A 27,226-nucleotide genomic window follows, 5' to 3' on the forward strand; every position below is an offset into this window, starting at 1 on the left:
AATTCTTTGGTTATGTTATGTAGCTAACAATACAGATAACAGATTAGCTTTTTTAATGTCCTTATAGTAATTCCACTACCTATAAAGAAATATTAAATATGAGATTTTCTAATCCATGAATCGGGAGAAGCAGCATTTATTCATTAGTAAATTTGGTTTTGGTTCAACTCTCCTGATTTTTTTAATTTCGCGGCGAAACTAAAAATGTATAGTTTTCCCTACAAAATGCAATAGTGTTCTTTCTTATGGGTTAGATTCTTTGATTTTCTTGTCAGCCTGCTTCAAGGAAATCCACGTGTTCAATATGCTTGCTCGAAGTTTGGACCATACCAAATGGTTATTTAATCCAAATATCTGAGCAGCAAACTGAGCAGATCCCTCCGGAGAAAGAATGGTCGAACAGCTGACACCTGTTGGTTCAGAAAGGGAAAGACAATTAAGCTGTCAGTTCATAATGAGACCACCTTGCAAACCCTTTTATACATAGATACATGAAACACAATAAGACAATAAAAAGTTAATGTCCTTGTCTAAAACAGAATCTGTGGAAGGAGTTTCTTTCCTGCTGAAGTGCCAAAATGATTAAAAGAAGAAATATTTTATGCACATCATTTTTTGTCATTCTCTTTGACTCTACATGCAAATGAATGTACGCTTTCCAATCTTTTCACATATATTCTCCCTTTAAATACCTGGTAAACGTCAATAGAAATAAAATTAGGAACAAGGTAAATGGGTAGAAGCACCTATTACTAGACAAACTTGAGAGTTTCAAATTATTGCTACAATTTCCTGGTTAATCTTTTTATCTGTGCATTTGAACTATTTTAACATTTTTAATAAGCAAAGAAGTCAAATGCAAGGAGTAGTTTTAAATCTGAAGTTATGGAGCTGCCGCCTGCAGTGTTACCATCCATATGAGTGCTGGTTGGAGTCCCAGCTGTCCACTCCAATCTAGCTCTCTGCTATGGCCTGGGAAAGCAGTAGAAGATGGCAGCCATCAGGGGAGTGAGCTAGTGGAAGGATGATATTCTCTCTCTCTCTCTGTACCTCTCTCTAACTGTCTTGCAAATAAATAAATAAATCTTTTTTAAAAAATGTGAAGTTATACACTTAGATAGGGTTGTCATTGTGGCATAGTGGGTAAAGCTGCCACCTGTGATGTCAGCATCCCATATGGGCACTGATTTGAGTCCCAGCTGCTCCACTTTTAATCCAGTTCCCTGTTAAAGTGCCTGGGAAAGCAGCAGAAGATGGGCCAAGTGCTTGGGTCTCCCATGTGGGAGACCCGGAAGAAGCTCCTGGCTTTGGCCTGGCCCAGCCCTGCTTGTCATGGCCATTTAGGGAGAGAACCAGGAGACTGAAGATCTCTCTAGCTGTCTAACTCTGCCTTTCAAATAAATAAAGCTTAAAAAGAAAACAAAAACCTACTAAGCTCTAAAAACAGTGGAGTAAGAAAAGTAACATCCTTGGGGGCCACACTGTCTGCTCAGGCAGTTTGAGGTGACATTATGTTTACTGTACAAGAGTCAAGGAGTGGCTGGCTTAGAGATCTCAAAGCTGCATTTCCCCACTATTCCTGGAATTTATCAGGCTTTTTGACTCTCACTATCCATAGTAATAACAGAACAAAAGTGGAAGGTCCATTTACTAATTTGTATTAATTATCAACGCAGCCTCTCCTACTGTAGTGCATTGGCTGAGCTGCTGACAAATGTTAGCGTCCTCATCAGTTCACCTCTAGAAGGAAATGATAACGAGCAGCTACCTGAGATGACACAATGAATTTCTAATACAGTGCTGGCACATGGCAAGTGCTCAGTGAACGTCAACTGTTATCTTTATTAGCATACTGAGTAGAGTGTTCCACTCAGTCTGAAATTGTGCCTCCTGCTTAGACTCCCTTCTGATGCCAGCAAAGCTTGATCAGTAAAATATCAGGTTATCTGGTAAGCATGAAAACAGAAAGACAGACATCAGGGTTTTTCACAGGCCACTGTAAAACTCAAAGTATCCTCAATTCGTGTCATTAAAAGATACAAATCTGCTAGAAAATTTTATATCATCAGAAGTGTAATTAAAGATCTGCACAGTTGAAGATGGAGCAAGCATAAGATTTATCCCTGCAATCATATGAAAACAACTATAGTAAAAGGACAGGAGGAAATCGGCACACACACACAAAAGCAATGTTTTGGCAGCTGCAAGGCAAAAGGACTGGTAATTAACTTAGCAGGTTAAGAAAACTCAATCCTAAACTGGTATCAGGGAAAGATGAGAGGCAACCTGACAGAAATGATGGAACCCCCTAAAGGTCAAGGAATTTGTGGTACCAGCCTCTCAAATGCGGCTGGGAAGTGGGAGTGCAAGCGGGGCTTAGAGAAAGTACTGACCGTAAGTCCAAGACAACTGGGCTTTCAGCTCTCCTTCCCCACAACCACCCTTTAAAAGTCCACAGGACGGGGGCTGGCGCTCGTAGAAGGCTAAGCCTCGGCCTGTGACATATCCCATATGGGTGATGGTTCGTGCCCCAGCTGCTCCTCTTCCAATCCAACTCTCTAGCCCAGGAAAACAGTGGAAGATGGCCCAAGTGCTTGTGCCCCTGCACCCGTGTGGGAGACCTGGAAGAAGCTCCTGGCTCCTAGCTTCAGATTGGCCCAGTTCTGGCTGTTATGGCCATTTGGAGAGTAAACCCATGGATGGAGGTCTGTCACCCTTTCTCTCTGTAACTGACTTACAAATCAATAAATAAAACAACATTGGCAAATTATTTCTAAGTAAATGCCAGACTTTATTAGAATTTCATCAATTAAAAAAAAAAAAGTGCCACAGGAGAGTTTTCAGTTTTTTTAAAGGTTAAATAGACTTCAGGCTGGGACAGCAGGCACAGCTGAGGCAGGGAATGCCAGATCTTAACCCTATTATGACCGTGGGAAAGAGCTCCTGAGTGGAAGGTCCTCAGGAAGTTGACAGCACGTGAGATTCTGAGTACCTAAACTAAGGCAGTACAACTGTTTACAAAAACTCCGCAGCTTGAATCATGTATTCTTGAGTAAAAAAGTCTGAGCTCAATCGTACCATCAGTTTACAGAAACTACAAGCGACTAAGAGCATGTTTACTCTCACCTAGGAACATAATCAACCAATCTAAAATGTGGAAAATTCTCCAGAGAGAATGAAAGGTCGATGAATTTTTATAGAAAAAAAGACTTACAAAATGTATCAACTAAATGCACTATAAGAACTGTACTGGATCCCATATTCAAGAACCCAATTGTTTAAAAAAAAAAAAAAAAAAAAAAAGAACCCAATTGTTAAAAACAAGAAGTAACTCGACAAATTTGAACAGCAAGCAGAAACTAGATGATTTTCAGAAATGATTACTAAGTTTCCTTGGGTAGGAGGGTGCGATTACGATTTAAAACTAGAGTCTTTATCGTTCAGAGATAGGTACGTACTTAAATACTGAGGTACAAAACATAGCACTGTCTGCTCTAAAATGTCCAGACACAACAAAACGTGAAGTGCTGCGGCTGGACCCGAGTCATGCCCAAGTGTTCCTGATACTGTGCGACGTGTCTGATGTGCTGAGATGCAGTCAGAACATTTTTCTTACCGCTGGGTAGTCGAAGAGAAGACCACACATCCTGTGCTCCCCAGTCCGAGGTGAGTGGGGGACAGCTGAGAACTGGATATGCCGTGTTACCCGACACTACTGGGCCCAAACCATTGCTTCTGCCTGCCACTGCCACGAACACAGTAGGGATGCCATCCCCTAGGGAAACCACACATTTATCATGGCGTTAAACATTCAAAGGAGATTTAAGGATAGGTTTTTGTTTAGTTTCAGAAAGACTTCTAGGTATTAAATTCTCCAAGTAGTTTCCTCTGGAGAAAGCATAAATGAGACCCAGTTATGAGACACATGCTCATAATGTAGGTTCACTCGGCCATTGACTGTAAGTCAGATAATAAAGTAGCTTGGATATGCTGGGCTAAGTTCTAGAATATAAGGGGATGTGAGAGGGTGTCGGGAGGATGGCTCACAGGCCTCTTCTGCTTTGGCTGCTGGAAACAAAGGGTGTCAACAACTGAAAAGGGATCTTTTCCATGGAGCAGTCCTGCAATCAAAAGGGGGCCAGGGACACCCAGTGAGCAGTGACTGAAGGTTCAGGAGCACTTCATGGAAAAAAGAATTGAAGGCAAGTTTAATAATATATTATCCTTGGGGTTGGCACTGTGGCAAAGCAGGTAAAGCCACCGCCTCCAGTGCCAGCATCCCATATGGGCACTAGAGTCCCGGCTGCTCCAGGTCTGATCCTGCTCTCTGCTGTGGCCTGGGAAAGTAGTAGAAGATGGCCCAAGTCCTTGGGCCCCTGCACCCACGTGGGAGACCTGGAAGAAATTCCTGGCTCCTGGCTTCGGACTGGGGCAGTTCTGTCCATTGCAGCCATTTAGAGAGTGAATCAGCAGATGGAAAACTTCTCTCTTCTCCTCTTCCTTTCCAATAAATAAATAAATAAATCTTTAAAAAAAATTATCCAGGGCTGGGCACTGATGACCCAATGAGAGCTGGTTCAAGTCCCAGCGGCTCCCCTTCCGATACGCTCCCTGCTAACACACCCAGGAAAGCAGCAGAAGATGCCCTGAGTAGCTGGGTCCCTGCCACCTGCATGGAGTTCTGAGCTCCTGGCTTCAGTTTGCCCAGCCCTGGCCCTGATGGGCATTTGGGAAGTGAACCAGCCAGTGAAAACTTTCTCACACTCCCTGTCTGTAATTCTTCCTTTCAAACAAATCCTTTTAAAGACCCTCTATGTGAAACATATTAAACTGTAAACATATATGCTTAACTCTTAATCATTTCATTCTTTGATGAACTTATTAAAAGTATCCCTTTCCTAAAGCAGAGATTTGTAACCTAGAATCCAAAGTTGAGTTTCTTGGTGAAAGAGTTCTAGGTTCATTAGCTCATCAAGGGGTTCGAGACCCTTCCCCTGCCTGCCACCTCCTCCAAATTAATAAGTACATTTCCATAGCAATTACCTGTAGAAGGAACAGCCAATCACTGTTTTTTTTCACTTGAGATACATTTGGGTTGTAAACCCAGCTCTCTCTTTTAGATCAATGCTATCCCATCATGTACTATGTACTGCAATTATTTCTTAACGATGTTTGACTGCTTCCCAGGAAGGGCAGCTCATTCCCAGAGAGCTCTCCTATTCCAACTCTGGGACTCTTGCGACAGACACGGAGCCATGATCTGTTGGAGCACATTAGAAAGAATGCTTGGGGCGTCTTCAGCAGGTGAAGACCTCAGAAGTTCTCACATTTTTACTCTGTCTACCTTTCAGCTTACAATTCCAATTCTTCCCCCCGCTCCTTTCTTTTACAAGCTCCTGAAGTATCTTAAGCTCTTTGGAGAGGAGTACCTCACAAGCCTAGCATGTCACATTATGGTCCCTTGGAACTGTGGTAAAGCTCTGTTTCAGCGTCACGAAGTCCAAGGAGCACCCAGAGTGCTCTAATTCTCTGAAGTTACCTTCATACTCAGCTTTAATCCTCAGGGTTTCATCTGGTCCTTTATGGGCAGATGTTACACGGAGTTCACATGGGATTCCAAAAGCTTCACAAGCCTTCTTGATTTTTGCACAGTGACCGAGATCAGAAGTTGAGCCCATCAAGACGACAACCCTACATTCACTTTCTGATTTCAGAAGCAACTGGAAAAGAAAACCAGATAGAAAAAATAAAAACAAAAATGAGTACCATAAGAACAGTTGATTTACAGAGGTATACTCTACAATAAAATTACATGTGTGCAAAATATTTTTTTCTTAGACCAAATTTAAGATAAAAAAAGAACAAATGATAGAGGATTAAATTTTTAAAAATAAACTCTATATATCAAGGAAAGTGGTCTTCATAATCAAGACATAAACAGGGGACCAAGAACGGTTCTGTCGCTGCTCACAATGCTGGCATTGCATACTGGAACACCAGCTCTAGTCCTGGCTATTTCGCTTTCAATCCAGCTTCCTGCTACTGTGCCTGGGAGGGCAGTAGAGGATGGCCCAAACCCTTGGGCCCCTGCTACTCATGTGGGAGACCAAGATGGACTTTGATCTGGGGAGTAAAACCAACATATGGAAGATCTCTGTCTCTCTGTTGCTCTGCCTTTCACATAAATCTTGCCCCCCCATCAGATTTTTAGTCAGATAAATTATGTTTATTAATAAAAAGAATACATACTCAAATCTTTTTCATTAATAGTCAGGAAATGATAGCAAACTATTTCATCCTAAGTTTTAGGGCATTTTGTTTAATGGAGGTTCTTAAGGTATAATAGGCAAATTTAGAAATCATGCTATAAATCTTTCCCAGTGGGTTGCCTGAAGCTCAAAGTGTATATTCTCATGTAATTAATGTTCTGAAAGGTGAGTATGAGCCTTGGATAACCACAAATCCCATTCAGCTTCTATGGAATTATAGTACAAATCCCATAAGCATTAAAGCAATATTTTAAAAAGCTACATTAAGTTTTATCCACCCCGAGGTCAAACCCTGAGCAGTGATGGGAGAAGCAAGCAGGAAATGTAAAGTTTCTTCTACCAGGGCGGGCAGGCACGGATAGGCCAACTCGACAGCGGAAGTGCCAGTGTACAGGCTGCCCACTCCCTGTAGGGGCCCCTCTCCTGCACAGTCGCTGACAGAGAAGCACTGAGAGTATCCACACCTTGTGTGAAACAAGATTTTCTCAGAGGAGAACACAATACAGTACAGGTTTACTGTGAAGGTTTACCTCCACTCTCTCTGCAACCCACTCGAAGTTCTTCTTTACCATCTGGAGCCCTTCAGGAGTCACTTCTTTGAGGTCACGGTAAGACTAGAAAGTAAGACAAAGTTTAGAAAACAAGTGTCTTCCGCTGTCGGAAGCTACCTGGTTTCTGGGTTTGGGGCAGTGATCATGAAGGGTCTGCCCTGCAAGTGATGTATCTAAAAATGTATCTGTCTACAAATTCATTTCCCCAATTAGACAAAGCTCAGCTGCATAACAGTTTTACTTTCATGTCAAACTAAATGCTTTTTGCACTAGCAAACATAATTGCCTGCCCTGGAGATCTTAAGTATAGAGAGGGTTTTACCCTAATTTCATTTCTCACAGTACAGAGCAGGAAGACTTGGGGGGAAAAGAGGTACAGTTAGATCTTGCATATACTCTAACACAACTGTCAACACACTTCTTCTCCAAGAGTTTTAGTGTTCAACTAGCCAAGTAAGACAGATACTTGCTGTGTTATTGCTGGATGAGTCTGTTAAGATAATAAACTGAGAAACCTTTTTATAAAGTAGCATTCCCTTATCGGGATACAGGAGATATTTCCCTTTAAAACTGAATAGTGATCAACAAATGAGGTTCAGAAGGAGATAACAGCTGTCTCTCCTCTCGGCTCCATGCTCTAGCCCAGTCTGATTTCCCAGCAGTAAGGAGCCTGAGCATCACGCACCTGTTTGTCTTTCTGTTGGCTTCGATCTCCTGACGGCCAGAGTCTCCAGGAATCGTTGTCAATAACATCAGCAAGAACAATTTCTTTGGTGGTTACATCAACACCGAACTCAATCTAGAAACAGCACATCACAAAGGAGAGTTTTTAAAAATTATCCTCCTCAATCACAACACTTGCTTTTCAATCCCCTTGTTCTGTCTGCACCTTCATATCCACCAGTGTACAGTTCTGGGTCGACCAGGATTTCTCCAGAATTTCGAAAACAGCCTGCGTGGCGTGACTCATGATGTCCACTTCCGTCTGACCTATCTCAAGTCCAGCAAAGCAAAATTTCGCAGCAATCAACTGTTCCTCAGACCACTGGGGATCATTATTGGCATCATCCTGAGAATGAAGCAGAGCAGCCCAGTTAACAGAAACCCCAAGTGTTTGGACTGTCCGGAAAGTCTAAAGCCCTTTCCTCCTGGAGCATCAATTCCTCAAAAATATCAATTTTTCTCTAAAGAAAAAAAATTTTTGTTTATAATATCCTTTAATTCAAACCAATTATTTTTGTCTAGTTTCAACAGTTACCTTAGAATTTAGGCAAGCAACATGTTCTAGGTTATCAAGTATTTGAAAGAATCTGCCCTCTTTTTATACCCTAATTTAAATATACCTTATGTTTCTGATTTTTACTTTTCCTTAATAAGTCATCAGAAATAATAGGGAAGCCAAACACATTTCAATCAGTCAAATCTTTCCAAAATGCAGCTTTCTGAACCTCTCCTCTTTTTTAATAAGAAGCTGTACAGAATTATAAGTCTCTATGGACACTATTTGCTAATCCAAGAGATCTCAAAGAGGTAAGGGAGAAAATAATTTCATTTTATTCCAAGTAGTATCCCAAATTCACATGCAATTATTTTATGAATTCTTGATTTTTATTATTAAAGTCATAACATGGACACATAATACAACTGACTGATTTAAAACGCAACAATGACATTGGTTCTCAAGTAGAACTATGCTTAACAGCACAAATCAAGATGAAATGGATAAACTACTTTAAAAATTCATAACTACTCATTCTGTTAATTCTACATTTCAAAAAAATCTTTTTATAAAATAGCATAATCATTGATTCCTAAATCATTATTGCATCTAGTCACTTATAAGAGCCATTGATACTGTCCTGTATTAGAATATAGATTCCAATAGTTTTTTAAAAAATGGGTTAAATGTTACTTTTCTTCTCTTCCTTATAACTGCTAATTTTAATTTGTTAATTTTTTAAAAATAAAAATGATTTATTTATTTATTTGAAAGGCAAAGTTATGGGGGTGGAGAGAAATCTTCCACCTGATGGTTCAACCCCAAATGGCCACAACAGTGGGACTGGGCCAGGCCAAAACCAGGAACTCAAGTGGGTGGCAGGGTCCCAAGCACTTGGGCCATCTTCCACTGCTTTCTCAGGCTTTTAGCAGGGAGCTGGATCAGAAGTAGAGCAGCTGGGACTCAAACGAGTGCCCAAACAGGACGCCAGCGTCAGGTGGTGGCTTCACTCGCTGCACATTCAGCCCCAACTGTTCCTTTTCTTAGACACCTTGGCCCAAAGGTTAAGAGAGTTTTCACGGACGTTTTATTAACGTCTGATATATTATCACTAGTAGGAATGGACATTACTGACAAACATTCATGGAATGACATTTGTAATACCAAAAATATTAATAATGTTTCAATCTCTACAGCCTGTACCTACACTACAGTAACACACAGAAGCATAAAATACCTACCTTGAAAAACATCTCCACTTTAGGTGGGTAAAACCTGTAGCCTTCCTTGACGCCAGGGTTTCTTTTGAGAAAAGAGCCAGTCGCTATCCTTCTGCAAACCCACTCAATGGGAATCATCTCACACTGGGGCGCAATGAAAGCTGTCTCCCCATGTTTTCTGGTGAAAGCCGTTTTGATGCCTACACATCAATGACAGGAGGTTTTTTTTTTAAAAGCTTTGAAGTTTTATTTAAAAAATATTTGAGGCAAATAAAACTATAATAACCAATCTGCACTAAATCATTTCATCTTAATGTTACATGGCAAATTATATACTGAATCAGAACGTCAGGATCCAAAACCTATACTGCTCTCTGTATTGTCTATGAAGTCCGACTTACAGATCCCATTGAGAGAGGAATAAAATAAACTGTGGTGTGCTGCATTAACAGGAACTCCAGGAGAGAATGGGAGAAGTGGGAGGAAGCATAATATCCATTTTAACTTTTAATGAATGATGAGGCCCAAGGGCAACCAGGAGACTTCAATCAACCCTCAACAGGAGGAGGCAACTGCTCGCCTGGCTTCCAGGGCTGGTCTGTTAATCATTCATCAGATCTGATCATCTGCCTACCAAACCTGACAGACCAGTAGCCAAATCTATCACTTAAATTATAAATACAGCTACTGTCATTCAGAGGAAAACCCTCCCTCACGCCTAAAGGCGCTGAAAGCACATAATGACCAATAATGATCTCCATGGTGGGGTGGGAGTGGGGCTTCCTTTTTTGTTTTTTTTTTAAGTTATGTATTTGAAAGGCAGTTATAGAGAAAGAGGGGCTGGATCGGGGGAGGGAGAGAGATCTTCTATCCACTCTTCACTCTCCAAATGATCACAAAGTTTAAAGCTGGGCTGATCTGAAGCCAGGAGCTTCTTCCAGGTCTCCCTCATGGGTGGCAGCGGTCCAACTACTTGGGGCATCTGCTGCTGCTTTCCTAGGTGCATCAGCAGGGAGCTGAATTGGAAGTGGAGCAGCTGAGACTTGCCGGGTGGTCATAACGTGATGTCAGCAATGCAGGCAGTGGCTTAACTCACTGCACCACAACGCTGGCCCCAAGGTGTGGAGTGGGGTGTTTCTAAAAGAGACCCTAAAAGTGTAGGTGATGTAATGACGGCTTCTAACACACTGCTAACTGTTGAAGCAGGTTCCATGACTGCATGTGGTGAGAAAAGCACTTCCCTCATGTTATCGCAGCTGTCTACACCGCCCATCAACATTGCTAGTGTGTGTCACTCACATACTGTGACTTGGAAGGACCATGCACTACAGCAGTCAGCTCACAGTGGCATAGGTGGAATAGAGACACAGAGATCTTCCATCGGCTGGTTCACTCTCCAAATGCCCACAATGGCCACCTGGGATGATCCACAGCCAGGAACCAGGAGTTTCTTCTGGGTCTCCCACGTGGGTGCAGGGGCCCAAGGCACTTAGGTCACCCTCTGTTGCTTTCCCAGACCATAAGCAGCGAGCTGCTTCAGGGTGGAGCTGCTGGCACTCAAACCTTGCCAGCATCACAGGCGGTGGCTTTACCCGCTACACCACAGCACCGGCCCCCTTATTTAACTATTAGCAAGTAAAAATTACATGGGCTGAAGGAAATTTCTAATTTATTCCCTAAAATTAATCTGCCTAGAAATGTTTGATAATGTAGGTTTTCCTTGACTTCACAGTACTCCATATAGAAAACACCTTTCAATACTGCCTGTGATCCAATTATGTTTTAGTTAAGTGTGCCAAATAAAGTAATCTAAAGATAATTACTGGAGTGTGTGTGGGGGTGTGTTGTGGCACAATGGGTTAAGCTGCCACCTGTGATGCCAGCATCCCATATGGGTACTGGTTCATGTCCCAGCTGCTCTACTTCCAAGCTAGGTCTCTGCTAATGTCCTTGGGAAAGTAGCAGATGGCCCAAGTACTTGAGCCCTGCTATCCACGTGGGAGACCTGGAAGAAGCTCCTGGCTTTGGTCCAACCCCAGCTGTTGAGGACATTTGGGGAGTGAACCAGTGCATGAAAGATTCTACTGTAACTTGTCATTCAAATACATAAATAAACCTTAAAAAAAAAAAAAAAAAAAAGAGGTGGTGAATCTTAAAATACAAACCCTAGGGGCAAGCGTGGTGGTGCAGTGGGTTGAGCTGCTGCCTGGTATGCCCACATTCCATACTAGAGCGCCTGCTTTGAGCCCCAGCTACTCCACCTCTGACTCAGCCGCCTGAAATGCACATCTTGAGAGCAAACAGATGATGCCTCAAGTCCTTGGTCCCTGCCATGTCAGAGACCTGGATGCAGTTCTGGGTTCCTGGTTGGCTTCAGCCTGGCCCAGTCCTGGCTGTTGTGGGCATCTGGGGAGTGAACCAGCAGATGAAGCTAACTCTTTCTCTCTCTCTCTCTCCGCCTTTCAAATACATTAAAAAAAGAAAAAACCCTAGCTCCAGTGACCAAGGAATCATGAGATTCTTTAAATTTATAGTAATATACTCACTGCCGATGACATAGATTTATGACGTGGATAACGTTTTTTTCCCCACACTGTTTTACAAAATGCAACAGGATAGTGTGGAAGGGGCAGAACTATGCACAGGCAGTACCAGAATGGATTTAACTCGAATTACTTTGCTATTTTGTGGAGATAAAACAACTCCCCTTCCTCTACTCCAGTGAACCTCCAGACAATATTCCACTCTTAGTCTTTTGTATTGAATTCCCTATGGGAAATACAGCTGCTAACTTTTTAAGGAGGCGGGAACTCTGGCAATCTTGGATGTGGTTCAGAGTCCTCACTTGTGAAAAGGCAGGATGAGATGTAGCTGCCATGTTCAAATACTTCTGGGGCCTTCAGGTAGAAGAGGGATTTGAAACTCTTTATCACCTCCATGCATGAGGCAGAAGAAATGATTTACAATTTTCCTTATAATTCTCTACAAGGAGTAAATCAGAGACCACCAGCTGGAGCTACTCAATACCAAAGCAGGCTTCCTTCACAGTTCAGCTCCTAAAGACAGAAGATGGTCTTGATACAAATTCACTAAGATTTAACTAAATGCTATTGCTACTTCTAAACCAAGAGGTACAGCAAATCTGAGCGCTCCTGGTTTGCCTTAAATGAACTGAGTTTATGAGACATGCCAAATGTGATGTTAACTTTGGACAGCACCATCTCCCCATGAAAGAGACCAGTGTGTGAGAGAAACAGGGCGAGGAGGAGGTGCAGGAGCCACTTACTTGCTTCCCAGAACAACTGGAACATAAGACTGCTGAGTAATATGTAGCTGACCCAAACAATGTCATTTGCTCATGAACACGATCCAAGAAAGCAAGAGTGCAAGAGTAAGTGCACAGGCAGAGGCGGCCATGCAGGGAGCCACTTACCTGCTTCTTGTAATAACTGAAAAATACAGCTGGTAGTTTTGTTTGAGATTGCAGCTTTTCCTTCCAGATGATTCTTTCTAGCTGCATTTCCTGCTGTGATCTGGTCCTTCGATTTCAGGAGGACTTTTCCTGGATTATCTAACAATTCATAGACTTCTTTTGTTTTGCCCTCATAGAGCTTCTTACCAATGTTCAGTACTGTGGGCATAAAAGACAAATGCATCAGATTTCAGGAAGAAATTTCCTGAATACGGAATATTAAGTCATCTGGAATGATGAATCAATGAACACATAGGGGGATTAAGTAATAATCTCCATAAACCTTAGTAATTTCTTATGAATCGCATTTCATTGGCATAATGTTGGGTGAGGAATGATCATGTAAATATACAGATCAGAAAACTAAATGAACTAAATGAAAATGGTTGAGGTTATACAGTTAGGAAACAGCAGGGTTAGACAAAATCCTGAATGTTATGATATCAAGTCTTGTGCTCTTCCTGCTATCAACCTACCACTCAGGCCTGAGCGGAAGCAGAATTAAAAAAAACATTTTTTTTTTTTTGACAGGCAGAGTGGATAGTGAGAGTGAGAGAGAGAGACAGAGAGAAAGGTCTTCCTTTTTGCCATTGGTTCACCCTCCAATGGCCGCTGCGGCCAGCACATCTCGCTGATCCGAAGCCAGGAGCCAGGTGCTTCTCCTGGTCTGCCATGCGGGTGCAGGGCCCAAGCCCTTGGGCCATCCTCCACTGCCTTCTCAGGCCATAGCAGAAAGCTGGCCTGGAAGAGGGGCAACCGGGACAGAATCCGGCGCCCCAACCGGGACTAGAACCCGGTGTGCCAGCACCGCAAGGCGGAGGATTAGGCTGTTAAGCCACGGCGCCGGCCTATGTCCCATTTTAAGAATGCATATTCATCTATAATATTAACCTTCAAACTAAGATACTATAAATCTGAGAGATTTGATAGTAGACTTTTTAATGGCTAAAAAAATGCTAAAAGAAAATTTAACAGATGATTTTCTTGATCTCAAGTTAACAGAGGAGGCTCCTCTTTTCACTGGAGTTAAGCACATTTGGAAGCACCCTTCTCTATTTCTTAATCTCGCCTGGCCTCTCCTACCTGCTTAACCCCTTCCTTTCACCAACAGCTGCGGCAAACTGAGGACGAAGGCACAAAGCAATCTAATTCTGATGCCACAAGACCTTACTGGAAGGAGATCCTAATCATGAGAAAGATTTAGATGATGACACAGGTGACGAAGTTTGAGGACTGAAACATTCCCAGAAGGGCGCTCACCCTCCTGCTCCTGGAGCTGGATTCATTCCGAGCATCAGCACTTTTTGAACGCACCCACTGCCAGGCACCGGGGGATCTATCGGCGCAGGAGACATAGCTCCTGCTCTCGAAGGACCCAGGCTGATACCACACACAGCATCACAGTAAGTTAACGCGATAACCACAGATTGTGGAAACACATGTTCATAGCAGTGCCACCTACCTAAACTAGTTTAGACGGCAGAGAGGGAAGTCTAGAAGAAAGTGACAACTAGGTAGAGATCTGAAGAACGATCAAAATTTAGCCAGGAAGAAAGGGAGTGACTGGCGGCGGTGGAATGACAGTGCAGGGTGTTCAGCAGAACTGCAGTGTGGCTGCAGCACCAGCGCTGTGGGTGCAGGTCCCTCGCCACGGGGACAGCAGGAAGTGAGACCCAAGACTTGTGCAGGGCTCACATTAGCAGCTGGCAGAGGCAAGCACTAGCGACAGCTCAGCACAATAGCTGCTACCCTAGGGCACCTAATTTAGAGGATGAATCTGTATCCTCCTAACATAATATCCACCAGACTCAGCAACAAGGCTTAAAAAACCCTGCAGGGGGAAGCAGGCACTTGGCCTAGCAAAGATACCCCCTTCTCACATCAAGAGCTCCTGGGTTCCACCCCCAGCTCTCACTTCCTGCCAGTGCAGACCCTGGGAGGCAGTGGTGATGGCTCAAGTAATCCGGTTCCTGTCACTCATGGAGAAGACCTGGCTTGAGTCCATGGCTCCTAGCTGCAGGCATGTGGGAGTGAAACAGCACCTGTGAGAGCTTGCTCACCTCTTGCAGATAACAAAAACCCTCCAGCATATAGCCCCAGTTTAGTGCTCCAGACTTCTCCAGTCCCTGCCTAGCACTCCAACTTCCTCAATGGAATTCTTATCCCCCTCCTGCCCACTTCCTCAGTTCCTTTTTCTTCCATTTCCTCAGACCTTGTAAGCCAAGTTGATTGAGCTGACTGTATCCTAGGAACAACCATAGATAGGGCTTTTAAGCTCTTAGTAAAATGCTAGATTTGCATTCCAGAAAGATCCTTGTGGTTGCTGTGTGGAGAACGAAGGATTGGTTGGAACAAAACCAGACTCAGAGACCCGTTAGGAAGCAGTAGCAGCAAACCAGGCAAGAAATGTCACAGTTTAAGGGAAAAGCAGTGGGAGTAGACTCAAGATGTTTAAGAGGCCGGCGCCGCGGCTCACTAGGCTAATCCTCCGCCTTGCGGCGCCGGCACACCGGGTTCTAGTCCCGGTCGGGGCACCAATCCTGTCCCGGTTGCCCCTCTCCCAGGCCAGCTCTCTGCTGTGGCCAGGAAGTGCAGTGGAGGATGGCCCAAGTGCTTGGGCCCTGCACCCCATGGGAGACCAGGAGAAGCACCTGGCTCCTGCCTTCGGATCAGCGCGGTGCGCCGGCCACAGCGCGCTACCACGGCGGCCATTGGAGGGTGAACCAATGGCAAAAGGAAGACCTTTCTCTCTGTCTCTCTCTCTCACTGTCCACTCTGCCTGTCAAAAAAAAAAAAAAAAGATGTTTGAGAGAGAGAGAACCGATTCAGTGTGGTGGACAAAAGAGCTATAGGAGGCAAGAATGGTTCAATCTCTGTTTATTGCCCAGTTATGAAATAAGACAGCAATGGCAATGGGTAAACCATCAGAGACACATGCTAAAAGTGCCAAACTGCTGTCAATTATGAGGTGAGTTCAGAAGAGACAGAGGAGGACTGAGAATGGCTCCTGGAATTGAAATTTAAAAGTTATCAAAAGCATAGAATTTCCAGAGAAAAGAACTTAACCAGGCAATCATCAAACACATGAAACATGAGGACTGCAAACTGAGATGTGATTTATTTATAAACTACACACCACACTCAATGAGAAAAAAAGAATGCAAAATACCTCAATTAATTTTTCTATAAATCACATGTCGAGATGCTCATATTTGGGATATACTGGGTTAAACAAAATTCATTAAAACTCATTTTACCAAATTTATAAAAAACTTCAGAAAGAGGGCTGTTAGAAAACAAATTTATGTATTTCTATTAGCCAGCATTGTTCTAAAACGACAACAAAAAAAGCAAAAATAAAATGTGACATCTGTGAATTAAACTCACTGGAATGTAGGGTAAGGATTCCTACCAAGAAAAATTAGGGTGGAAGAGGAAGGACAGCTTTATGCAGGGTTCCAAGCAAAGGAACTTAGGAACGGGCTGCAACAGCTCTAGGGAAGCCACTGAACATTTTTCTGAGCAAGAAGGGCCTTCGTTCTGGGAAAGCTAACCTGCCAATGGTATCCAAGATGTAAGTGCTGGAACAAAAACTTGAGAGGTCCCACCAGGTTCTGGCACCCTGATTGCAGGAAAAACTGGCCCAGCCCTTGGTTTTATGGAGCGGTTGTGCAATTATCAAAACGCTGGAACTTTGCAGAGGGGTTCGGAAGAGACTGATGAGGGCTAATGGCGAGTTTACAACTCTTTTTACGAGGGTTCACTCCCCACATGGCCGCAACCGCCAACCCAGGACCCCTATCCAGGCCTCCCACGTGGGCGCAGGGGCCCAGTCACTCGGGCCATCCTCTGCTGCTTTCCCGGGCCAGGACTCGAACCTTCGCCATCACGCCGGGCCCCATTAACAACTTTCTCATCTAAATCCAGTTTGTCTCCTACGTGGAAAAAGAACGTACTGGCGAATGACACAAGCAATCTGGTTCACTGCATATTTGTAGGAAACATCATATCACGTCCGATTTCACATCCACGGCAAGAACCATCTTTCCAGTCGATCTGAGCACAAAGGTTACCGCTACGACGTAAATGCGGTAAATGCACAATGAAGCTAGCAACCCTTTTTGTTTTTGTTTTTGCCTGCAGGTTTCGGAACTCAGCAAAGCCATCAAAGACTGCTTTCAAAAGTAAAAAAAAATAAAGACCACACTGCACGAAACCTGGCCAGATTTCCAGTTTAATCATGAACCTGGAACAACCAAGGCTCTAGGGTTTGAAGTCAACACCAGAATTTCAAGCAGTTGCTTTGCAATAGCTATTCATGACCTGACTGCTTCCGACCGCCTTTTGTCCCAGGGACCCGCCCCACGCTCGCTCCGCGCCACCGCGGCCCGCGCTCCGGGCGCTCGGGCCACGTGTGCGTCCGCCCGGAGCCCGGGCGCCTCAGGCGCCTCAGCCGCCCGGCCGGCCCCGGGCGCCCGCCACTCACCCTCGGCCGTCGCCATGATCCCGAGTGGGCCAAGGGCCGCAAAATTCTGGAAAAGAGGCCTGAGAGGCGCAGCGCGCGGGCAGCGGAGGCGGGGCTCTCGCAGGGTCGGCGGCCGCCGCGCAGCTCGGCCGACCGCGATCTACGTGCGAATGCACGCGGGAGGACCTCTGCCCGGGGCTTCCCGCCGCGCAGGCGCGCCGCCGCGACCCCGCCCCCGGGCGGCGCTCCCGGGGAGCCGGAAAGTGGCGCGCACTGGCGGCCCCTCCCCGCTCCGCGGCCGTCCGCAGGCTGGGGCCCCTCGGAGCCGGTGGAAGCCAGTCAGGGCTTGGAGCGTACCAAGTCGTCCCGGCCGGGGGAAGGCACGTGCGGAGGGGCGCGCGACACGTGCGTCTTGGGCGAGGGCCAGGATGTTAACCCCGTTATCCTCGTCACCCCAGCCTTGAGGACTAGAAAGTAACGGAGATTTCCACGTGCGGGAGAATGCACTGACCTGGAGTCTCGGGGGGAGGAGTAGCTCCACCCCTACTGTATGCGGGACTCCGCCCCTCGGCCACGGAGCCTCGCTCTCTGCCCTCACTCATTGGCGGGCCCTGTGGGGGGCGGGACGTGGTGCTGAGGCCCCGCCTACAGGGGGCGGGGACAGCACGCGCCGCCGCAGTAGCGAGCAGACGCTCTGTGCTGGGGAGGAAGCCGCTGTCTCCGGCGCGGTCTTCTGAGGCTGCAGCTGGTTGGTGCGCCGACCCGGGCCGCGGCTGCAGCTTCCTCCACGTGCTTTCGGCGGCGACATGGAGCTGGAAGAGTTAGGAATCCGAGAGGAATGTGGCGTGTTCGGGTGCATCGCCTCAGGAGAGTGGCCCACGCAGCTGGATGTGCCGCATGTGATCACGCTGGGACTCGTGGGGCTGCAGCACCGGTGAGCCGCGCGGGGAGGGAGCGGGTGGCGGTGCCTCTCGCGAGCGCGCGAGGGCCCGGAGCCCTGACCTCCGTTACCTGGACATGCACCTGCCCGTGGCGCTCCCCGGTGGCCGAGGCACCTTGCTCCCCTGGACGTTAATGCACACAGCCCCCGTGCCTCTTGCTTTTTGGGGCCCTCACTCCCCTCAGAGTCCGCGCACCCCTCCCGAGTCCGGCCAGCTTCTGAGGTTCCGCTAGGCTCGTCCCCGACTGCCTGCGGGTTCTGGTGCCCCCCGAACGTGGGGCTGCCTGCGGGATAGGCTCGTGCCGGGAGGTGCCCGGACCGGGTCCGACGAGCAGCACAAGCTTTTGTTTGAAGGACACAGCCTTTGAGCCGGTGGTGGGTTTGAGAGTAGTCACTACAGTGGGAACTGGAGGGGGGAGGGGGTCCCGGCGTCCGGATCCGGGGAGACTTGGAGTAACCTGTAGAGGTGACACACGAGCGAGCTAGGGAGATGCCAAAAACGAGCTTCCCTGAAAAGGGGGAGTGAGGAGTGGGGCTGGTGCTCCCGCGTCGAGGACGATCCACATGGAAATCAGCTGGGAGAGCCCCTCCAGTTAAAACCCAACTTTGCTTCCGTGACCCTAACGTTCCTTCTGACTTAGCTGCGAGCTAAGTAAGTAACCGGACTTGGGTAAGGAAAGGGGCAGCGACTTCTAGAACAGTGCGGGAACTTGGCCGGGGCACTTATTGCCAGTGTGGATGCAGCGGATAAATGCATTCGGAAAGATTAGCCTCGCCTCGCCCCGTTTCCATTGGAAACGGTCTGTTTGCTGTTTTCATAGTCCCAAATACTTCAATTTGATTTTCACGTTTTCTGTGTTCACTGTTTACTAAGGAGTTGAGAGTAACTCACAATCTGGAATGGACCATAAACAATATTTCTAAGTTGAGTAAGTCTAAGCTTTGATAACTGTGAGTTGACTATAATAGAGTCATTGTTTTAAAAGTCATTTATTGAGGGGACTAGATATGTAATCCAAGGAGAAATTCAAATCAGTATGTGTCAGTATGAGCAGCAGCAGTTTGTCGTATCCTTAGGAGAGGTTGCTTTGAATATTCTGTCTTGTTGATTTGAATATTCTGTCTTGCACGGAATCTAGGGATCTTTAGAGTTGCCTGGGGGTCTGTGGTAGGTAACTGAACTGACTTTACATTTCTTAGAAAAAACTGCTTCCGCCAGAATTACCCTCTCTCTCCTCCACCCTTTAAATACCTGCCTGAAGAAAAGGGAGCTGATTTTCTTCCTCTCCCCTCCCCTCCTCTCTCCTTTCTTTTCTTTCTCCCCTTCCCTCTTCTTTCTTTCTTCCCTACCTTCCCTCCCTCCCTTCTTTCCTTCCTTCTTTTTATTTCTTTATTTAAAAGCCAGAGTTAACAGAGAGAGGTCTCCCATCTGCTGGTTCGCTCCCCAAGTGGCCACAGCTGGTCAGGGCTGAGCCAGGTTGAAATCAGGAGCTTCTTCTGGGTCTCCCACATGGCTGGCAGGTGCCTCAGCGCTTGGGCCATCTTCCACATCCTTTTCCCCAGCTATTAGCAGGGAGCTGGATGAGAAGTGGAGCAGCCAGGACTGGAACTTCCACCCACCCAAGTGGGATGCTGGTGGCTTTACCCCCTACAAACGCTGGCCCCAAATTTGGTTTCTAGATTAGATACTGATGCTAATTGGAATTCCAGTAATTAATGTAGGAAAATATATATATATATATATTAATGAATTCATCTGGGTTCCTGGCTACACATACATGTACCTGTGAAAGTATTACAAGATTAGATAACACAAGATAAAGTAGAGGCAAGACACTTGTGATCAGTGGTAGTAAACCAGTGTTGAATGGATTCCAAGAGGGTGCTCCTTTGACTAAATGAGTTTTTGTTAGGCCTTCACTGTGGCAAGAAACTCAGTAGCTTGTAGAGAACAAACGTATTACTGGGGAGTGATTTAACATCGTCCTTGTGTGGGCCTGCAGTCATTAGCATGAGATCCTTCCCCAGAAGGCGTTCTTGTACCCAGTCAGAAGTTTCAGTAGCACAAGGTCCTACCCCTTTGGGAGAACTGATCCTGATTGCAAGGCTCATGTACAGGAGGCGGGATAATTAAACTGATGGGGGAGGGCTGGAGGAAGATCTTGATGACTTTATGGGACAGCGAATGTCAAACCTGGCAGTCTAGATAAGCTATCTTGGGTTAATATAACGTGGCGTTGGGTACCAGCCCTGCGCCCTGACAAGTGGGGGCTGCTGCACAAGGCTCTGTTTCACTTTCTCGCCTCCATTCATTCAGTGGTTAGTTTTAAAATGTTGGCAAAAAATGTCTACTTGGAATTGTCTTCCCTTTTTAATGAAGGAACTTATCTCATACACTATCTTAGGAGATAAAATGTTGGCGATGAGATCCCTATCACTTCTGCATTGTGTTTGGTTCTGTTTTTCACCTTGGTCATGATGTAATCTACAAATTTCATCTCGAGAATAGTAATACTTGAAAATTATAGTATGAGCAGCCTTCAAAAAGTTCATGGAAAGCAGCCAGTGTTGTGGTGCAGTGAGCTAAGCTGTTGCCTGCATGCAACACATGCTTCACTTTTTTTTTTTTTTTTAATATTTATTTACTTATTTGAAAGGCAGAGTTACACAGAGGCAGGGAGGGAGAGAGAGAGAGAGAGAGAGATCTTTCATTCACTGGTTCACTCCCCAGATGGCCACAGCAGCTAGGACTGGGCCACAGAACTGGGCTGATCCAAAGCCAGGAGCTTTTTCTGGGTCTCCCACATGGGTGCAGGGGCTCAAGGACTTGGACCATCTTCTGCTGCTTTTCCAGGCCATCAGCAGGGGACTGAATTGGAAGTGGAGCAGTTGGAACTCGGACTGGCACCCATATGGGATGCCAGCACTGGAGGTGGTGGCTTTAGGTGGTGCACCACAGTGCTGGGCCCATGCTCCTCTTCTGGTCCAGTTCTTTGCTAATGTGCTGTGAAAAGCAGCAGAAGATGGTCCACTTTATTGGGCCCCTGCCAGCTGCAGGGGAGACCTGGATGAAGTTTCTGGCTTTTGGCTTCTGCCTGGCCCAGCCCTCACTTGTGCCTGTTTGGGGAGTGAACCAGTGATCGGAAGATTGATGTCTCCCCCCGCCCCGTCTCTGCTTTTCAACTAAACAAATCTTTCTTAAAAAGTTCTTGAAAAATGGGAACTACAAAAACAGTTATACATGGATTTCAAAATGATCTGCACCAAAAGAAACCTTTAATTCTATTTTACCCAAACAAGTTGAAGTACCCTTGTTTAGGTATTCCATACAAAAACAAATGGAGTGTCAGTTATTAAATAGCCATGCACTGGATCCCTAGTCCAGATGGGCTCATCCAGAAGCATTTCTTCTTAGTAGTTCTGCCTGTTCACAGTTTTAGTCCACAGCTCTGCTTTGTACCAGAGGGAGCTTTTTACCATAACCATCTTTAAACCATACTCACATTTTATAGAGATTAGAATTGCCTGGACATAAGAATATGTAAAGACTCCATAAAAAGAATTACTAAAATGTCGTAGACTTATCCCATGGATCAGCTGGTTAGCCTTTCTTTTGATTAGTTACAATATGAGCATGGTCTTCCCATCAGTGATTTATTGCTTTCCTGGGGTAGGAATTGAACCCTACAACTGGTAAACATTTTATGCCTTTCTCCAAAAGTTTGTAGGATTTACCTGATGCAGTTGGGGCTCCTGGGTTCAGAAACGCTCTGTAGAATTTTTGGGTTCTGTTACTGTGCTTGGAAGAAACTAATTTTTAAAGCTCTTGGGAGTTTTCATAAGAGAAACAGACACTGTTTCTGCAAAGGGAGAGTGTACCATTAGTAGTAGGAAGGTGTGGGAAAGACACACTTCTATGAAATCAGTTCCTAGTTATCTTCATTTAATATGTTGGAAAACATAGGGGCAGATGTCAGAGAACTTGCTTTGAGCTGACAAGACTGGAGATATCTTAAATTTATTTTTTATTTTCATCTTTTATTGAAAGTGAACAAATATATCACATTTCTACGGCATTTTATTTATCCGCTGGCTTAATCTTTACTCTCTAAGTCAAGTGGTTTTTTTTTTAATTTGAAGATGTGACACATTTTAAAACTGATTGCTAATTGTTCCAGTTCTTTGATTTAAAAGATATTTAATTGTTTTGTAGTTTAATGTTCTTGATTTAAAATGATAAGTGATTTTAGTTTTTCACTTTGTAGCTATATTTAGAACTTTGCTTCTTTGCATTAGTGTTAAGTGGAATTCACCTTCCCCAGAAGTCTCACAATACCACTGCTGGCTGTTCTTGTCCACACTTGGAATAGCTCTTACCAACCTGAAATCTAGTCTCTGATTTCACAGTAAAACCAGTTTAATCTTGGGAGTCTCTTAATTTCTGAGTCTATTTTCTCATCTGTTGGGCTAGACTTAAACATTAAAACATTTTCTTTTTTGTTTGTTTATTTGAATGGCAGAGAATTTCCCATCTGCTAGTTTACTTTTCAAATGCCCACAACAGCTGGGACTGGGCAAGCTTGAAGCCAGGAGCCTGGAACTCAACCCAGATCTCCCACAAGGGGGCCAGGGACTCACCTACTTAGGCCATCACCCGCTGCTTCCCAGTGTGCTCGTTAGCAGGAAGCTAGCATTAGACACAGCCAGGACTTGAACCTAGGTACTCTGAAATGGGATGTAGGGACTCCAGTGTCTTAAAAAGACACTGCACCAAACACCTGCCCCTGGATTTACATGTTTTAAGGTTCAGTGCTCCAATACACTGGGTTAGGAATGATACTTTTGTGCAGTTAACCTTGAGCAATTCCCCATTCAGTAGCTTATCACTGGAAGGCAGTAGGAGAAGGCAACCGTGGGAAAACTCAGTGGACTTGCATTTATATCCAGAAATGGAGAAACAAGTTTCAGCTCACTTGTGATAAAAGGTTTGACAGGGGAAGGAGGAATGGAGAATTCTGCATTCCCACAAACTTATATGGGAGAGCTGGGTCCCTAAAGTGGCCCCTCGATGCATTGGGAGACAGGGTAAACATGGGATGTGTGGGGCTGCCGCCAGGAGAGCATGACTGGCTCTTTTATGGTGAAGTTTCTCTTATAAGTAGGAGTAAACTCTACTAATGAAAAAATGTGAGGCAAACACATAAACCCATAAAGTAGTTGTTTGCTATCAGATCAAGCATTACGTACTTGGGTCCAGGAAATAATCGCATGTGCTGTATCTTACAGTGCAGTAGGGTTGTTTGTGCCAGCATCACACTGAACACACGAGTGATGCATTGTGCTGTGATGTTAACCACAGCTACACTGTCACTAGGTGATAGGAATTTTTCAGCTCCATTATAATTTAGGGGATTGCTCTTGTGCATACCATCTGTCCTTATATGCAGTCTGTCTTTGATTAAAATGTTGTGAGGTACATGCCTGTACTTTATTCAGAACATGTTTGTTAAGTTCCTACCATGGACAAAGCACTGTGATGAACACTGGGAACATGATGACACCAGGCAGATGTGGTTCTTACGTTATAGAGTATAGCTTGTCAATTCAAGAGCGCAACTGCTCTATGCCTCAGTTTCCTCATCTATAAATTGGGTGTATTGACAGCAACTATCTCATAGAGCTGTGATGGGACTAAACATGTTAATGTATGAAAGGTCTAATGGAAAGTGATTAGTATGCAAAAAATTGCTTGCGTTTCAGAATTTTCTGCACACAAATCAACTTAACTTTTGATTCTATTTTTCTACAAACTTTTCAAAATAACCTCATATGTAAAGTGGTTAGAACAGTACCTGTATGTGTGCGTTTCTGATGACTCTGCATCCCACCCCCGGTATGTACTCAGTAGGATGAATCCATGTGTGCATTGAGAGATATGCAATTTGTTCATTATAGCCCCAACCTGGAAACAACCCTGGGAGGCAGTGGCATTTTATACCAATTATTTATAGATATGCTATTTTAAAAAATGTTCTCACTGATTTAGTCATGTAGCTATCATTTCCAATGCATTTTTTTAAAGATTTATTTATTTGAAAGCCAGAGTTATACAGACAGAGGAGAGGCAGAGAGAGAGAGAGGTCTTCCATTCAATGGTTCACTCCCCAGTTGGCCGCAATGGCTGGAGCTGCACCGATCTGAAGCCAGGAGCCAGGAGCTTCTTCCAAGTCTCCCACGTAGGTGCAGGGGCCCAAGGACTTGGGCCATCTTCCACTACTTTCCCAGGCCATAGCAGAGAGCTGGATTGGAAGAGGAGCAGCCGGGACTAGAACCAGTGCCCATGTGGGATGCTGGCACTTCAGGCCAGGGCGTTAACCCGCTGCGCCACAGCGCCGACCCCATCCAATGCATTTTTTTAAAAATATATTTATTTATTTGAAAGCATGTCAGAGAAAGGAAGAGACAGATATTTCATTCTCTAAATGGTTGCAACAACCAGATCTAGGCCAGGCCAAAGCCAGAAGCCAGGAATTCCTTTTGTGTGTCCCCGTCTGCTGTCTTCCCAGGCATATTGGTAGAAAGCTGCATGGGAAGCCAAGCAACCAGGACTCAAACTGGCGCTCCGATATGGGATACTGGCATTGTAAGTGTAAAGATACAGCACATGCAGTTGTTTCCCGGACCCAGGTACAGCTGTGCTACAAGGCCAGCCCCTCGTGGCATTTTCCTTTTGTCAGATATCACAGTGACCTGGAGATGATTTTAAGTATACGGGAGGAAGTACCTAGGATATATGCAAATACTTTATAGATGGAGCTTGGACATCCTCTGACTTTGAATCTGCAGGAGATTCTGGAATCATTACCCCTCTGGATATGAGCACTGCATTTTTTGTATGCTGTACTGCATTTTAATCCTTTTCTGATAGCTGTATTGGGTTAGTTTGGAGTTATACCTCACATGATTAGGTTGGCTTCTGAATATAGCTTATTTTCAGACTTAATAAAATGTTTTACCCATTACTACCTACCTTTGGAGGAAACCAAAACTCAGAGCTTTCATTAACTTGTTTTTTTGTTTGTCTTACATAACCATCTTAAGATCATAATCACTATGAATTATAATTTAAAGACCTGTGCTAACTGCACAGTTATCACGCTGGGAGCATTTCCATTTGCTTTCAGTGTTAACGTGCACTCTTAATGGGGCTATGAACCATCGTTTTTCAGCATCATCTGCCCTCATGTGTTCATGAACAGTGTATTTAGTCTAATTTGTCAAGGACAGGAATACATATCTCTATTATCAGGAAATAACAGTGAGTGTCTCACAGTGTGGAAACATTTCACATTTTTTAGGTTCTTGCCATCTAGATGTGCTTTTCTCTTGTTATCCAAAGTTCTTTGGCTCTTGGTATGACCATCACATAACTCTTAGATAAACAAAAACACAGGAAAAGGAGTCATTGTGTGGTATCTTTTTTTTTTTTTTTTTTTTTTTTTTTTAAGATTTATTTATTTGAGCCCGCGCCGTGGCTTAACAGGCTAATCCTCCACCTTGCGGCGCCGGTACACCAGGTTCTAGTCCCGGTCGGGGCACCGATCCTGTCCCGGTTGCCCCTCTTCCAGGCCAGCTCTCTGCTGTGGCCAGGGAGTGCAGTGGAGGATGGCCCAAGTGCTTGGGCCCTGCACCCCATGGGAGACCAGGAGAAGCACCTGGCTCCTGCCATCGGATCAGCGCGGTGCGCTGGCCGCAGTGCGCCTACCTTGGCGGCCATTGGAGGGTGAACCAATGGCAAAAAGGAAGACCTTTCTCTCTGTCTCCCTCTACTGTCCACTCTGACTGTCAAAAAAAAAAAAGATTTATTTATTTGAAAGTCAGAGTTACACAGAGGGAAAAGAAGAGGCAGAGAAAGGTCTTCCATCCACCATTTCTCTTCCCAATTGGCTACAACGGCTGGAGCTGTGCTAATTTGAAGCCAGGAGCTTCTTCCAAGTCTCCCACGTAGGTGCAGGGGCCCAAGGACTTGGGCCATCTTCCACTACTTTCCCAGGCCATAGCAGAGAGCTGGATTGGAAGTGGAGCAGCTGGGACTCAAACCAGTGCCCATATGGGATGCTGGCACTGCAGGTGGCAGCTTTACCTGCTATGCCACAGTGCTGGCCCCAATTGTGTGGTATCTATTGAAATACTTTAGTTTTCAAGCTTCTCATATAGCAAAGTAAGAGCACTGAAGCAGTTGGACAGATAACGAAAATGAGTTAAGAAGTAGGAATGTCTTGGTATGAAGTCTAGAAAGAAATTAAAACTCTTGACTCAATTAGGTATGCATTTTTCAAATAATTTCTATAGTCATTTGAGCATGCAATAGAATTGGGAGTGCAAGGAGGGATTTTTGTTGTTGCAGTCAATTCCACAGTTACCTTGTTTTTCTTTGGCAGCCCTCAGAATTGGTCTTCTTAAAATGCAGTCAACTTCTTTATAAGATCTCATTTTTCTTGGAGGATTGTCATTTTTTTTTTTGTAAAACTCTGTATTCATATTTTAAACTTCTATGCTTGGTGCATTGTTTCCAGTTTCAGTCTATTCCAAACTGTATTAGTCTTCTGGAAATTTTCTCAAATTTTTTTGTTTGTTTCTTGTGGACTCCTAAGCATTTGCTTAACTTATTTCATCAGACAATATGTACATCAAGGCTGTGACCTCATTGTCACACCGGTGTTTTCTAGCCTCTGTGTCGGTCACTGTGATGATCTGTAAATGATGTTTGGCATCTTCTAGAGAAGTATGACTACATGATTGATAGTTACTTAAAAGTATCGGTAAATCTTATATTTGAATATCATTCACTTAAAACACCTATATTGGCACATTGCACTAAGAATTGCAATACTTTCAATATGAAGGTTAAAAATTTTTTCAGCCATATATGTTCCAGTAATATAGTCTAAAAATTATAAGGTAGCTAATAGGATAAATTGAGCTGGTTTTCGTCAGTAGATAGTCCTCACTGGGTTTCTAGCATTTTTTTCTTTTATTTTGTAGAATTTTTTTTTCTAGTACTTCATTTGTTCAGTTTGAGAGAGAGAA

At 44.7% G+C, this 27,226-nt stretch overlaps 2 protein-coding genes across 2 annotated transcripts in view; one reads left to right on the forward strand and one right to left on the reverse strand.

The window, feature by feature from the left end:
* Positions 1 to 120: 120 nt before the first annotated feature.
* Positions 121 to 17,351, reverse strand: PAICS (phosphoribosylaminoimidazole carboxylase and phosphoribosylaminoimidazolesuccinocarboxamide synthase). The gene is made up of 9 exons (XM_062198797.1): positions 17,218 to 17,351; positions 12,693 to 12,890; positions 9,281 to 9,459; positions 7,710 to 7,889; positions 7,506 to 7,619; positions 6,800 to 6,883; positions 5,540 to 5,720; positions 3,617 to 3,775; positions 121 to 410 (listed from the first exon to the last, which is right to left on the reverse strand). Exons 1-9 carry the CDS (start codon positions 17,231 to 17,233, stop codon positions 244 to 246), a joined length of 1,278 nt encoding a protein of 425 aa, XP_062054781.1. The 5' UTR covers positions 17,234 to 17,351; the 3' UTR covers positions 121 to 243.
* Positions 17,352 to 17,888: 537 nt separating this feature from the next.
* Positions 17,889 to 27,226, forward strand: part of PPAT (phosphoribosyl pyrophosphate amidotransferase) — a 52,386-nt gene continuing 43,048 nt past the window's right edge. Inside the window, exon 1 of the mRNA XM_062198796.1 lies at positions 17,889 to 18,130. Within this exon, the coding sequence (XP_062054780.1) occupies positions 18,003 to 18,130 (128 nt within the window). The 5' untranslated portion in view covers positions 17,889 to 18,002. The remainder of the gene's footprint in view (positions 18,131 to 27,226) is intronic.

This window comes from Lepus europaeus, chromosome 8 (assembly GCF_033115175.1).
Source record: "Lepus europaeus isolate LE1 chromosome 8, mLepTim1.pri, whole genome shotgun sequence".
In the NCBI taxonomy this organism is placed as follows: Eukaryota; Metazoa; Chordata; class Mammalia; order Lagomorpha; family Leporidae; genus Lepus; species Lepus europaeus.

What these genes read in the sequence shown, in the direction of transcription:
- PAICS (XM_062198797.1), bottom strand. An exon ending in GTACACTGGTGGATATGAAG is followed by an intron (nt 7,620 to 7,709) that starts GTGCAGACAGAA and finishes TGCTGTTTCTAG; the next exon opens with ATTGAGTTCGGTGTTGATGT. An exon ending in GGGTTGCAGAGAGAGTGGAG is followed by an intron (nt 5,721 to 6,799) that starts GTAAACCTTCAC and finishes TTTCTTTTCCAG; the next exon opens with TTGCTTCTGAAATCAGAAAG.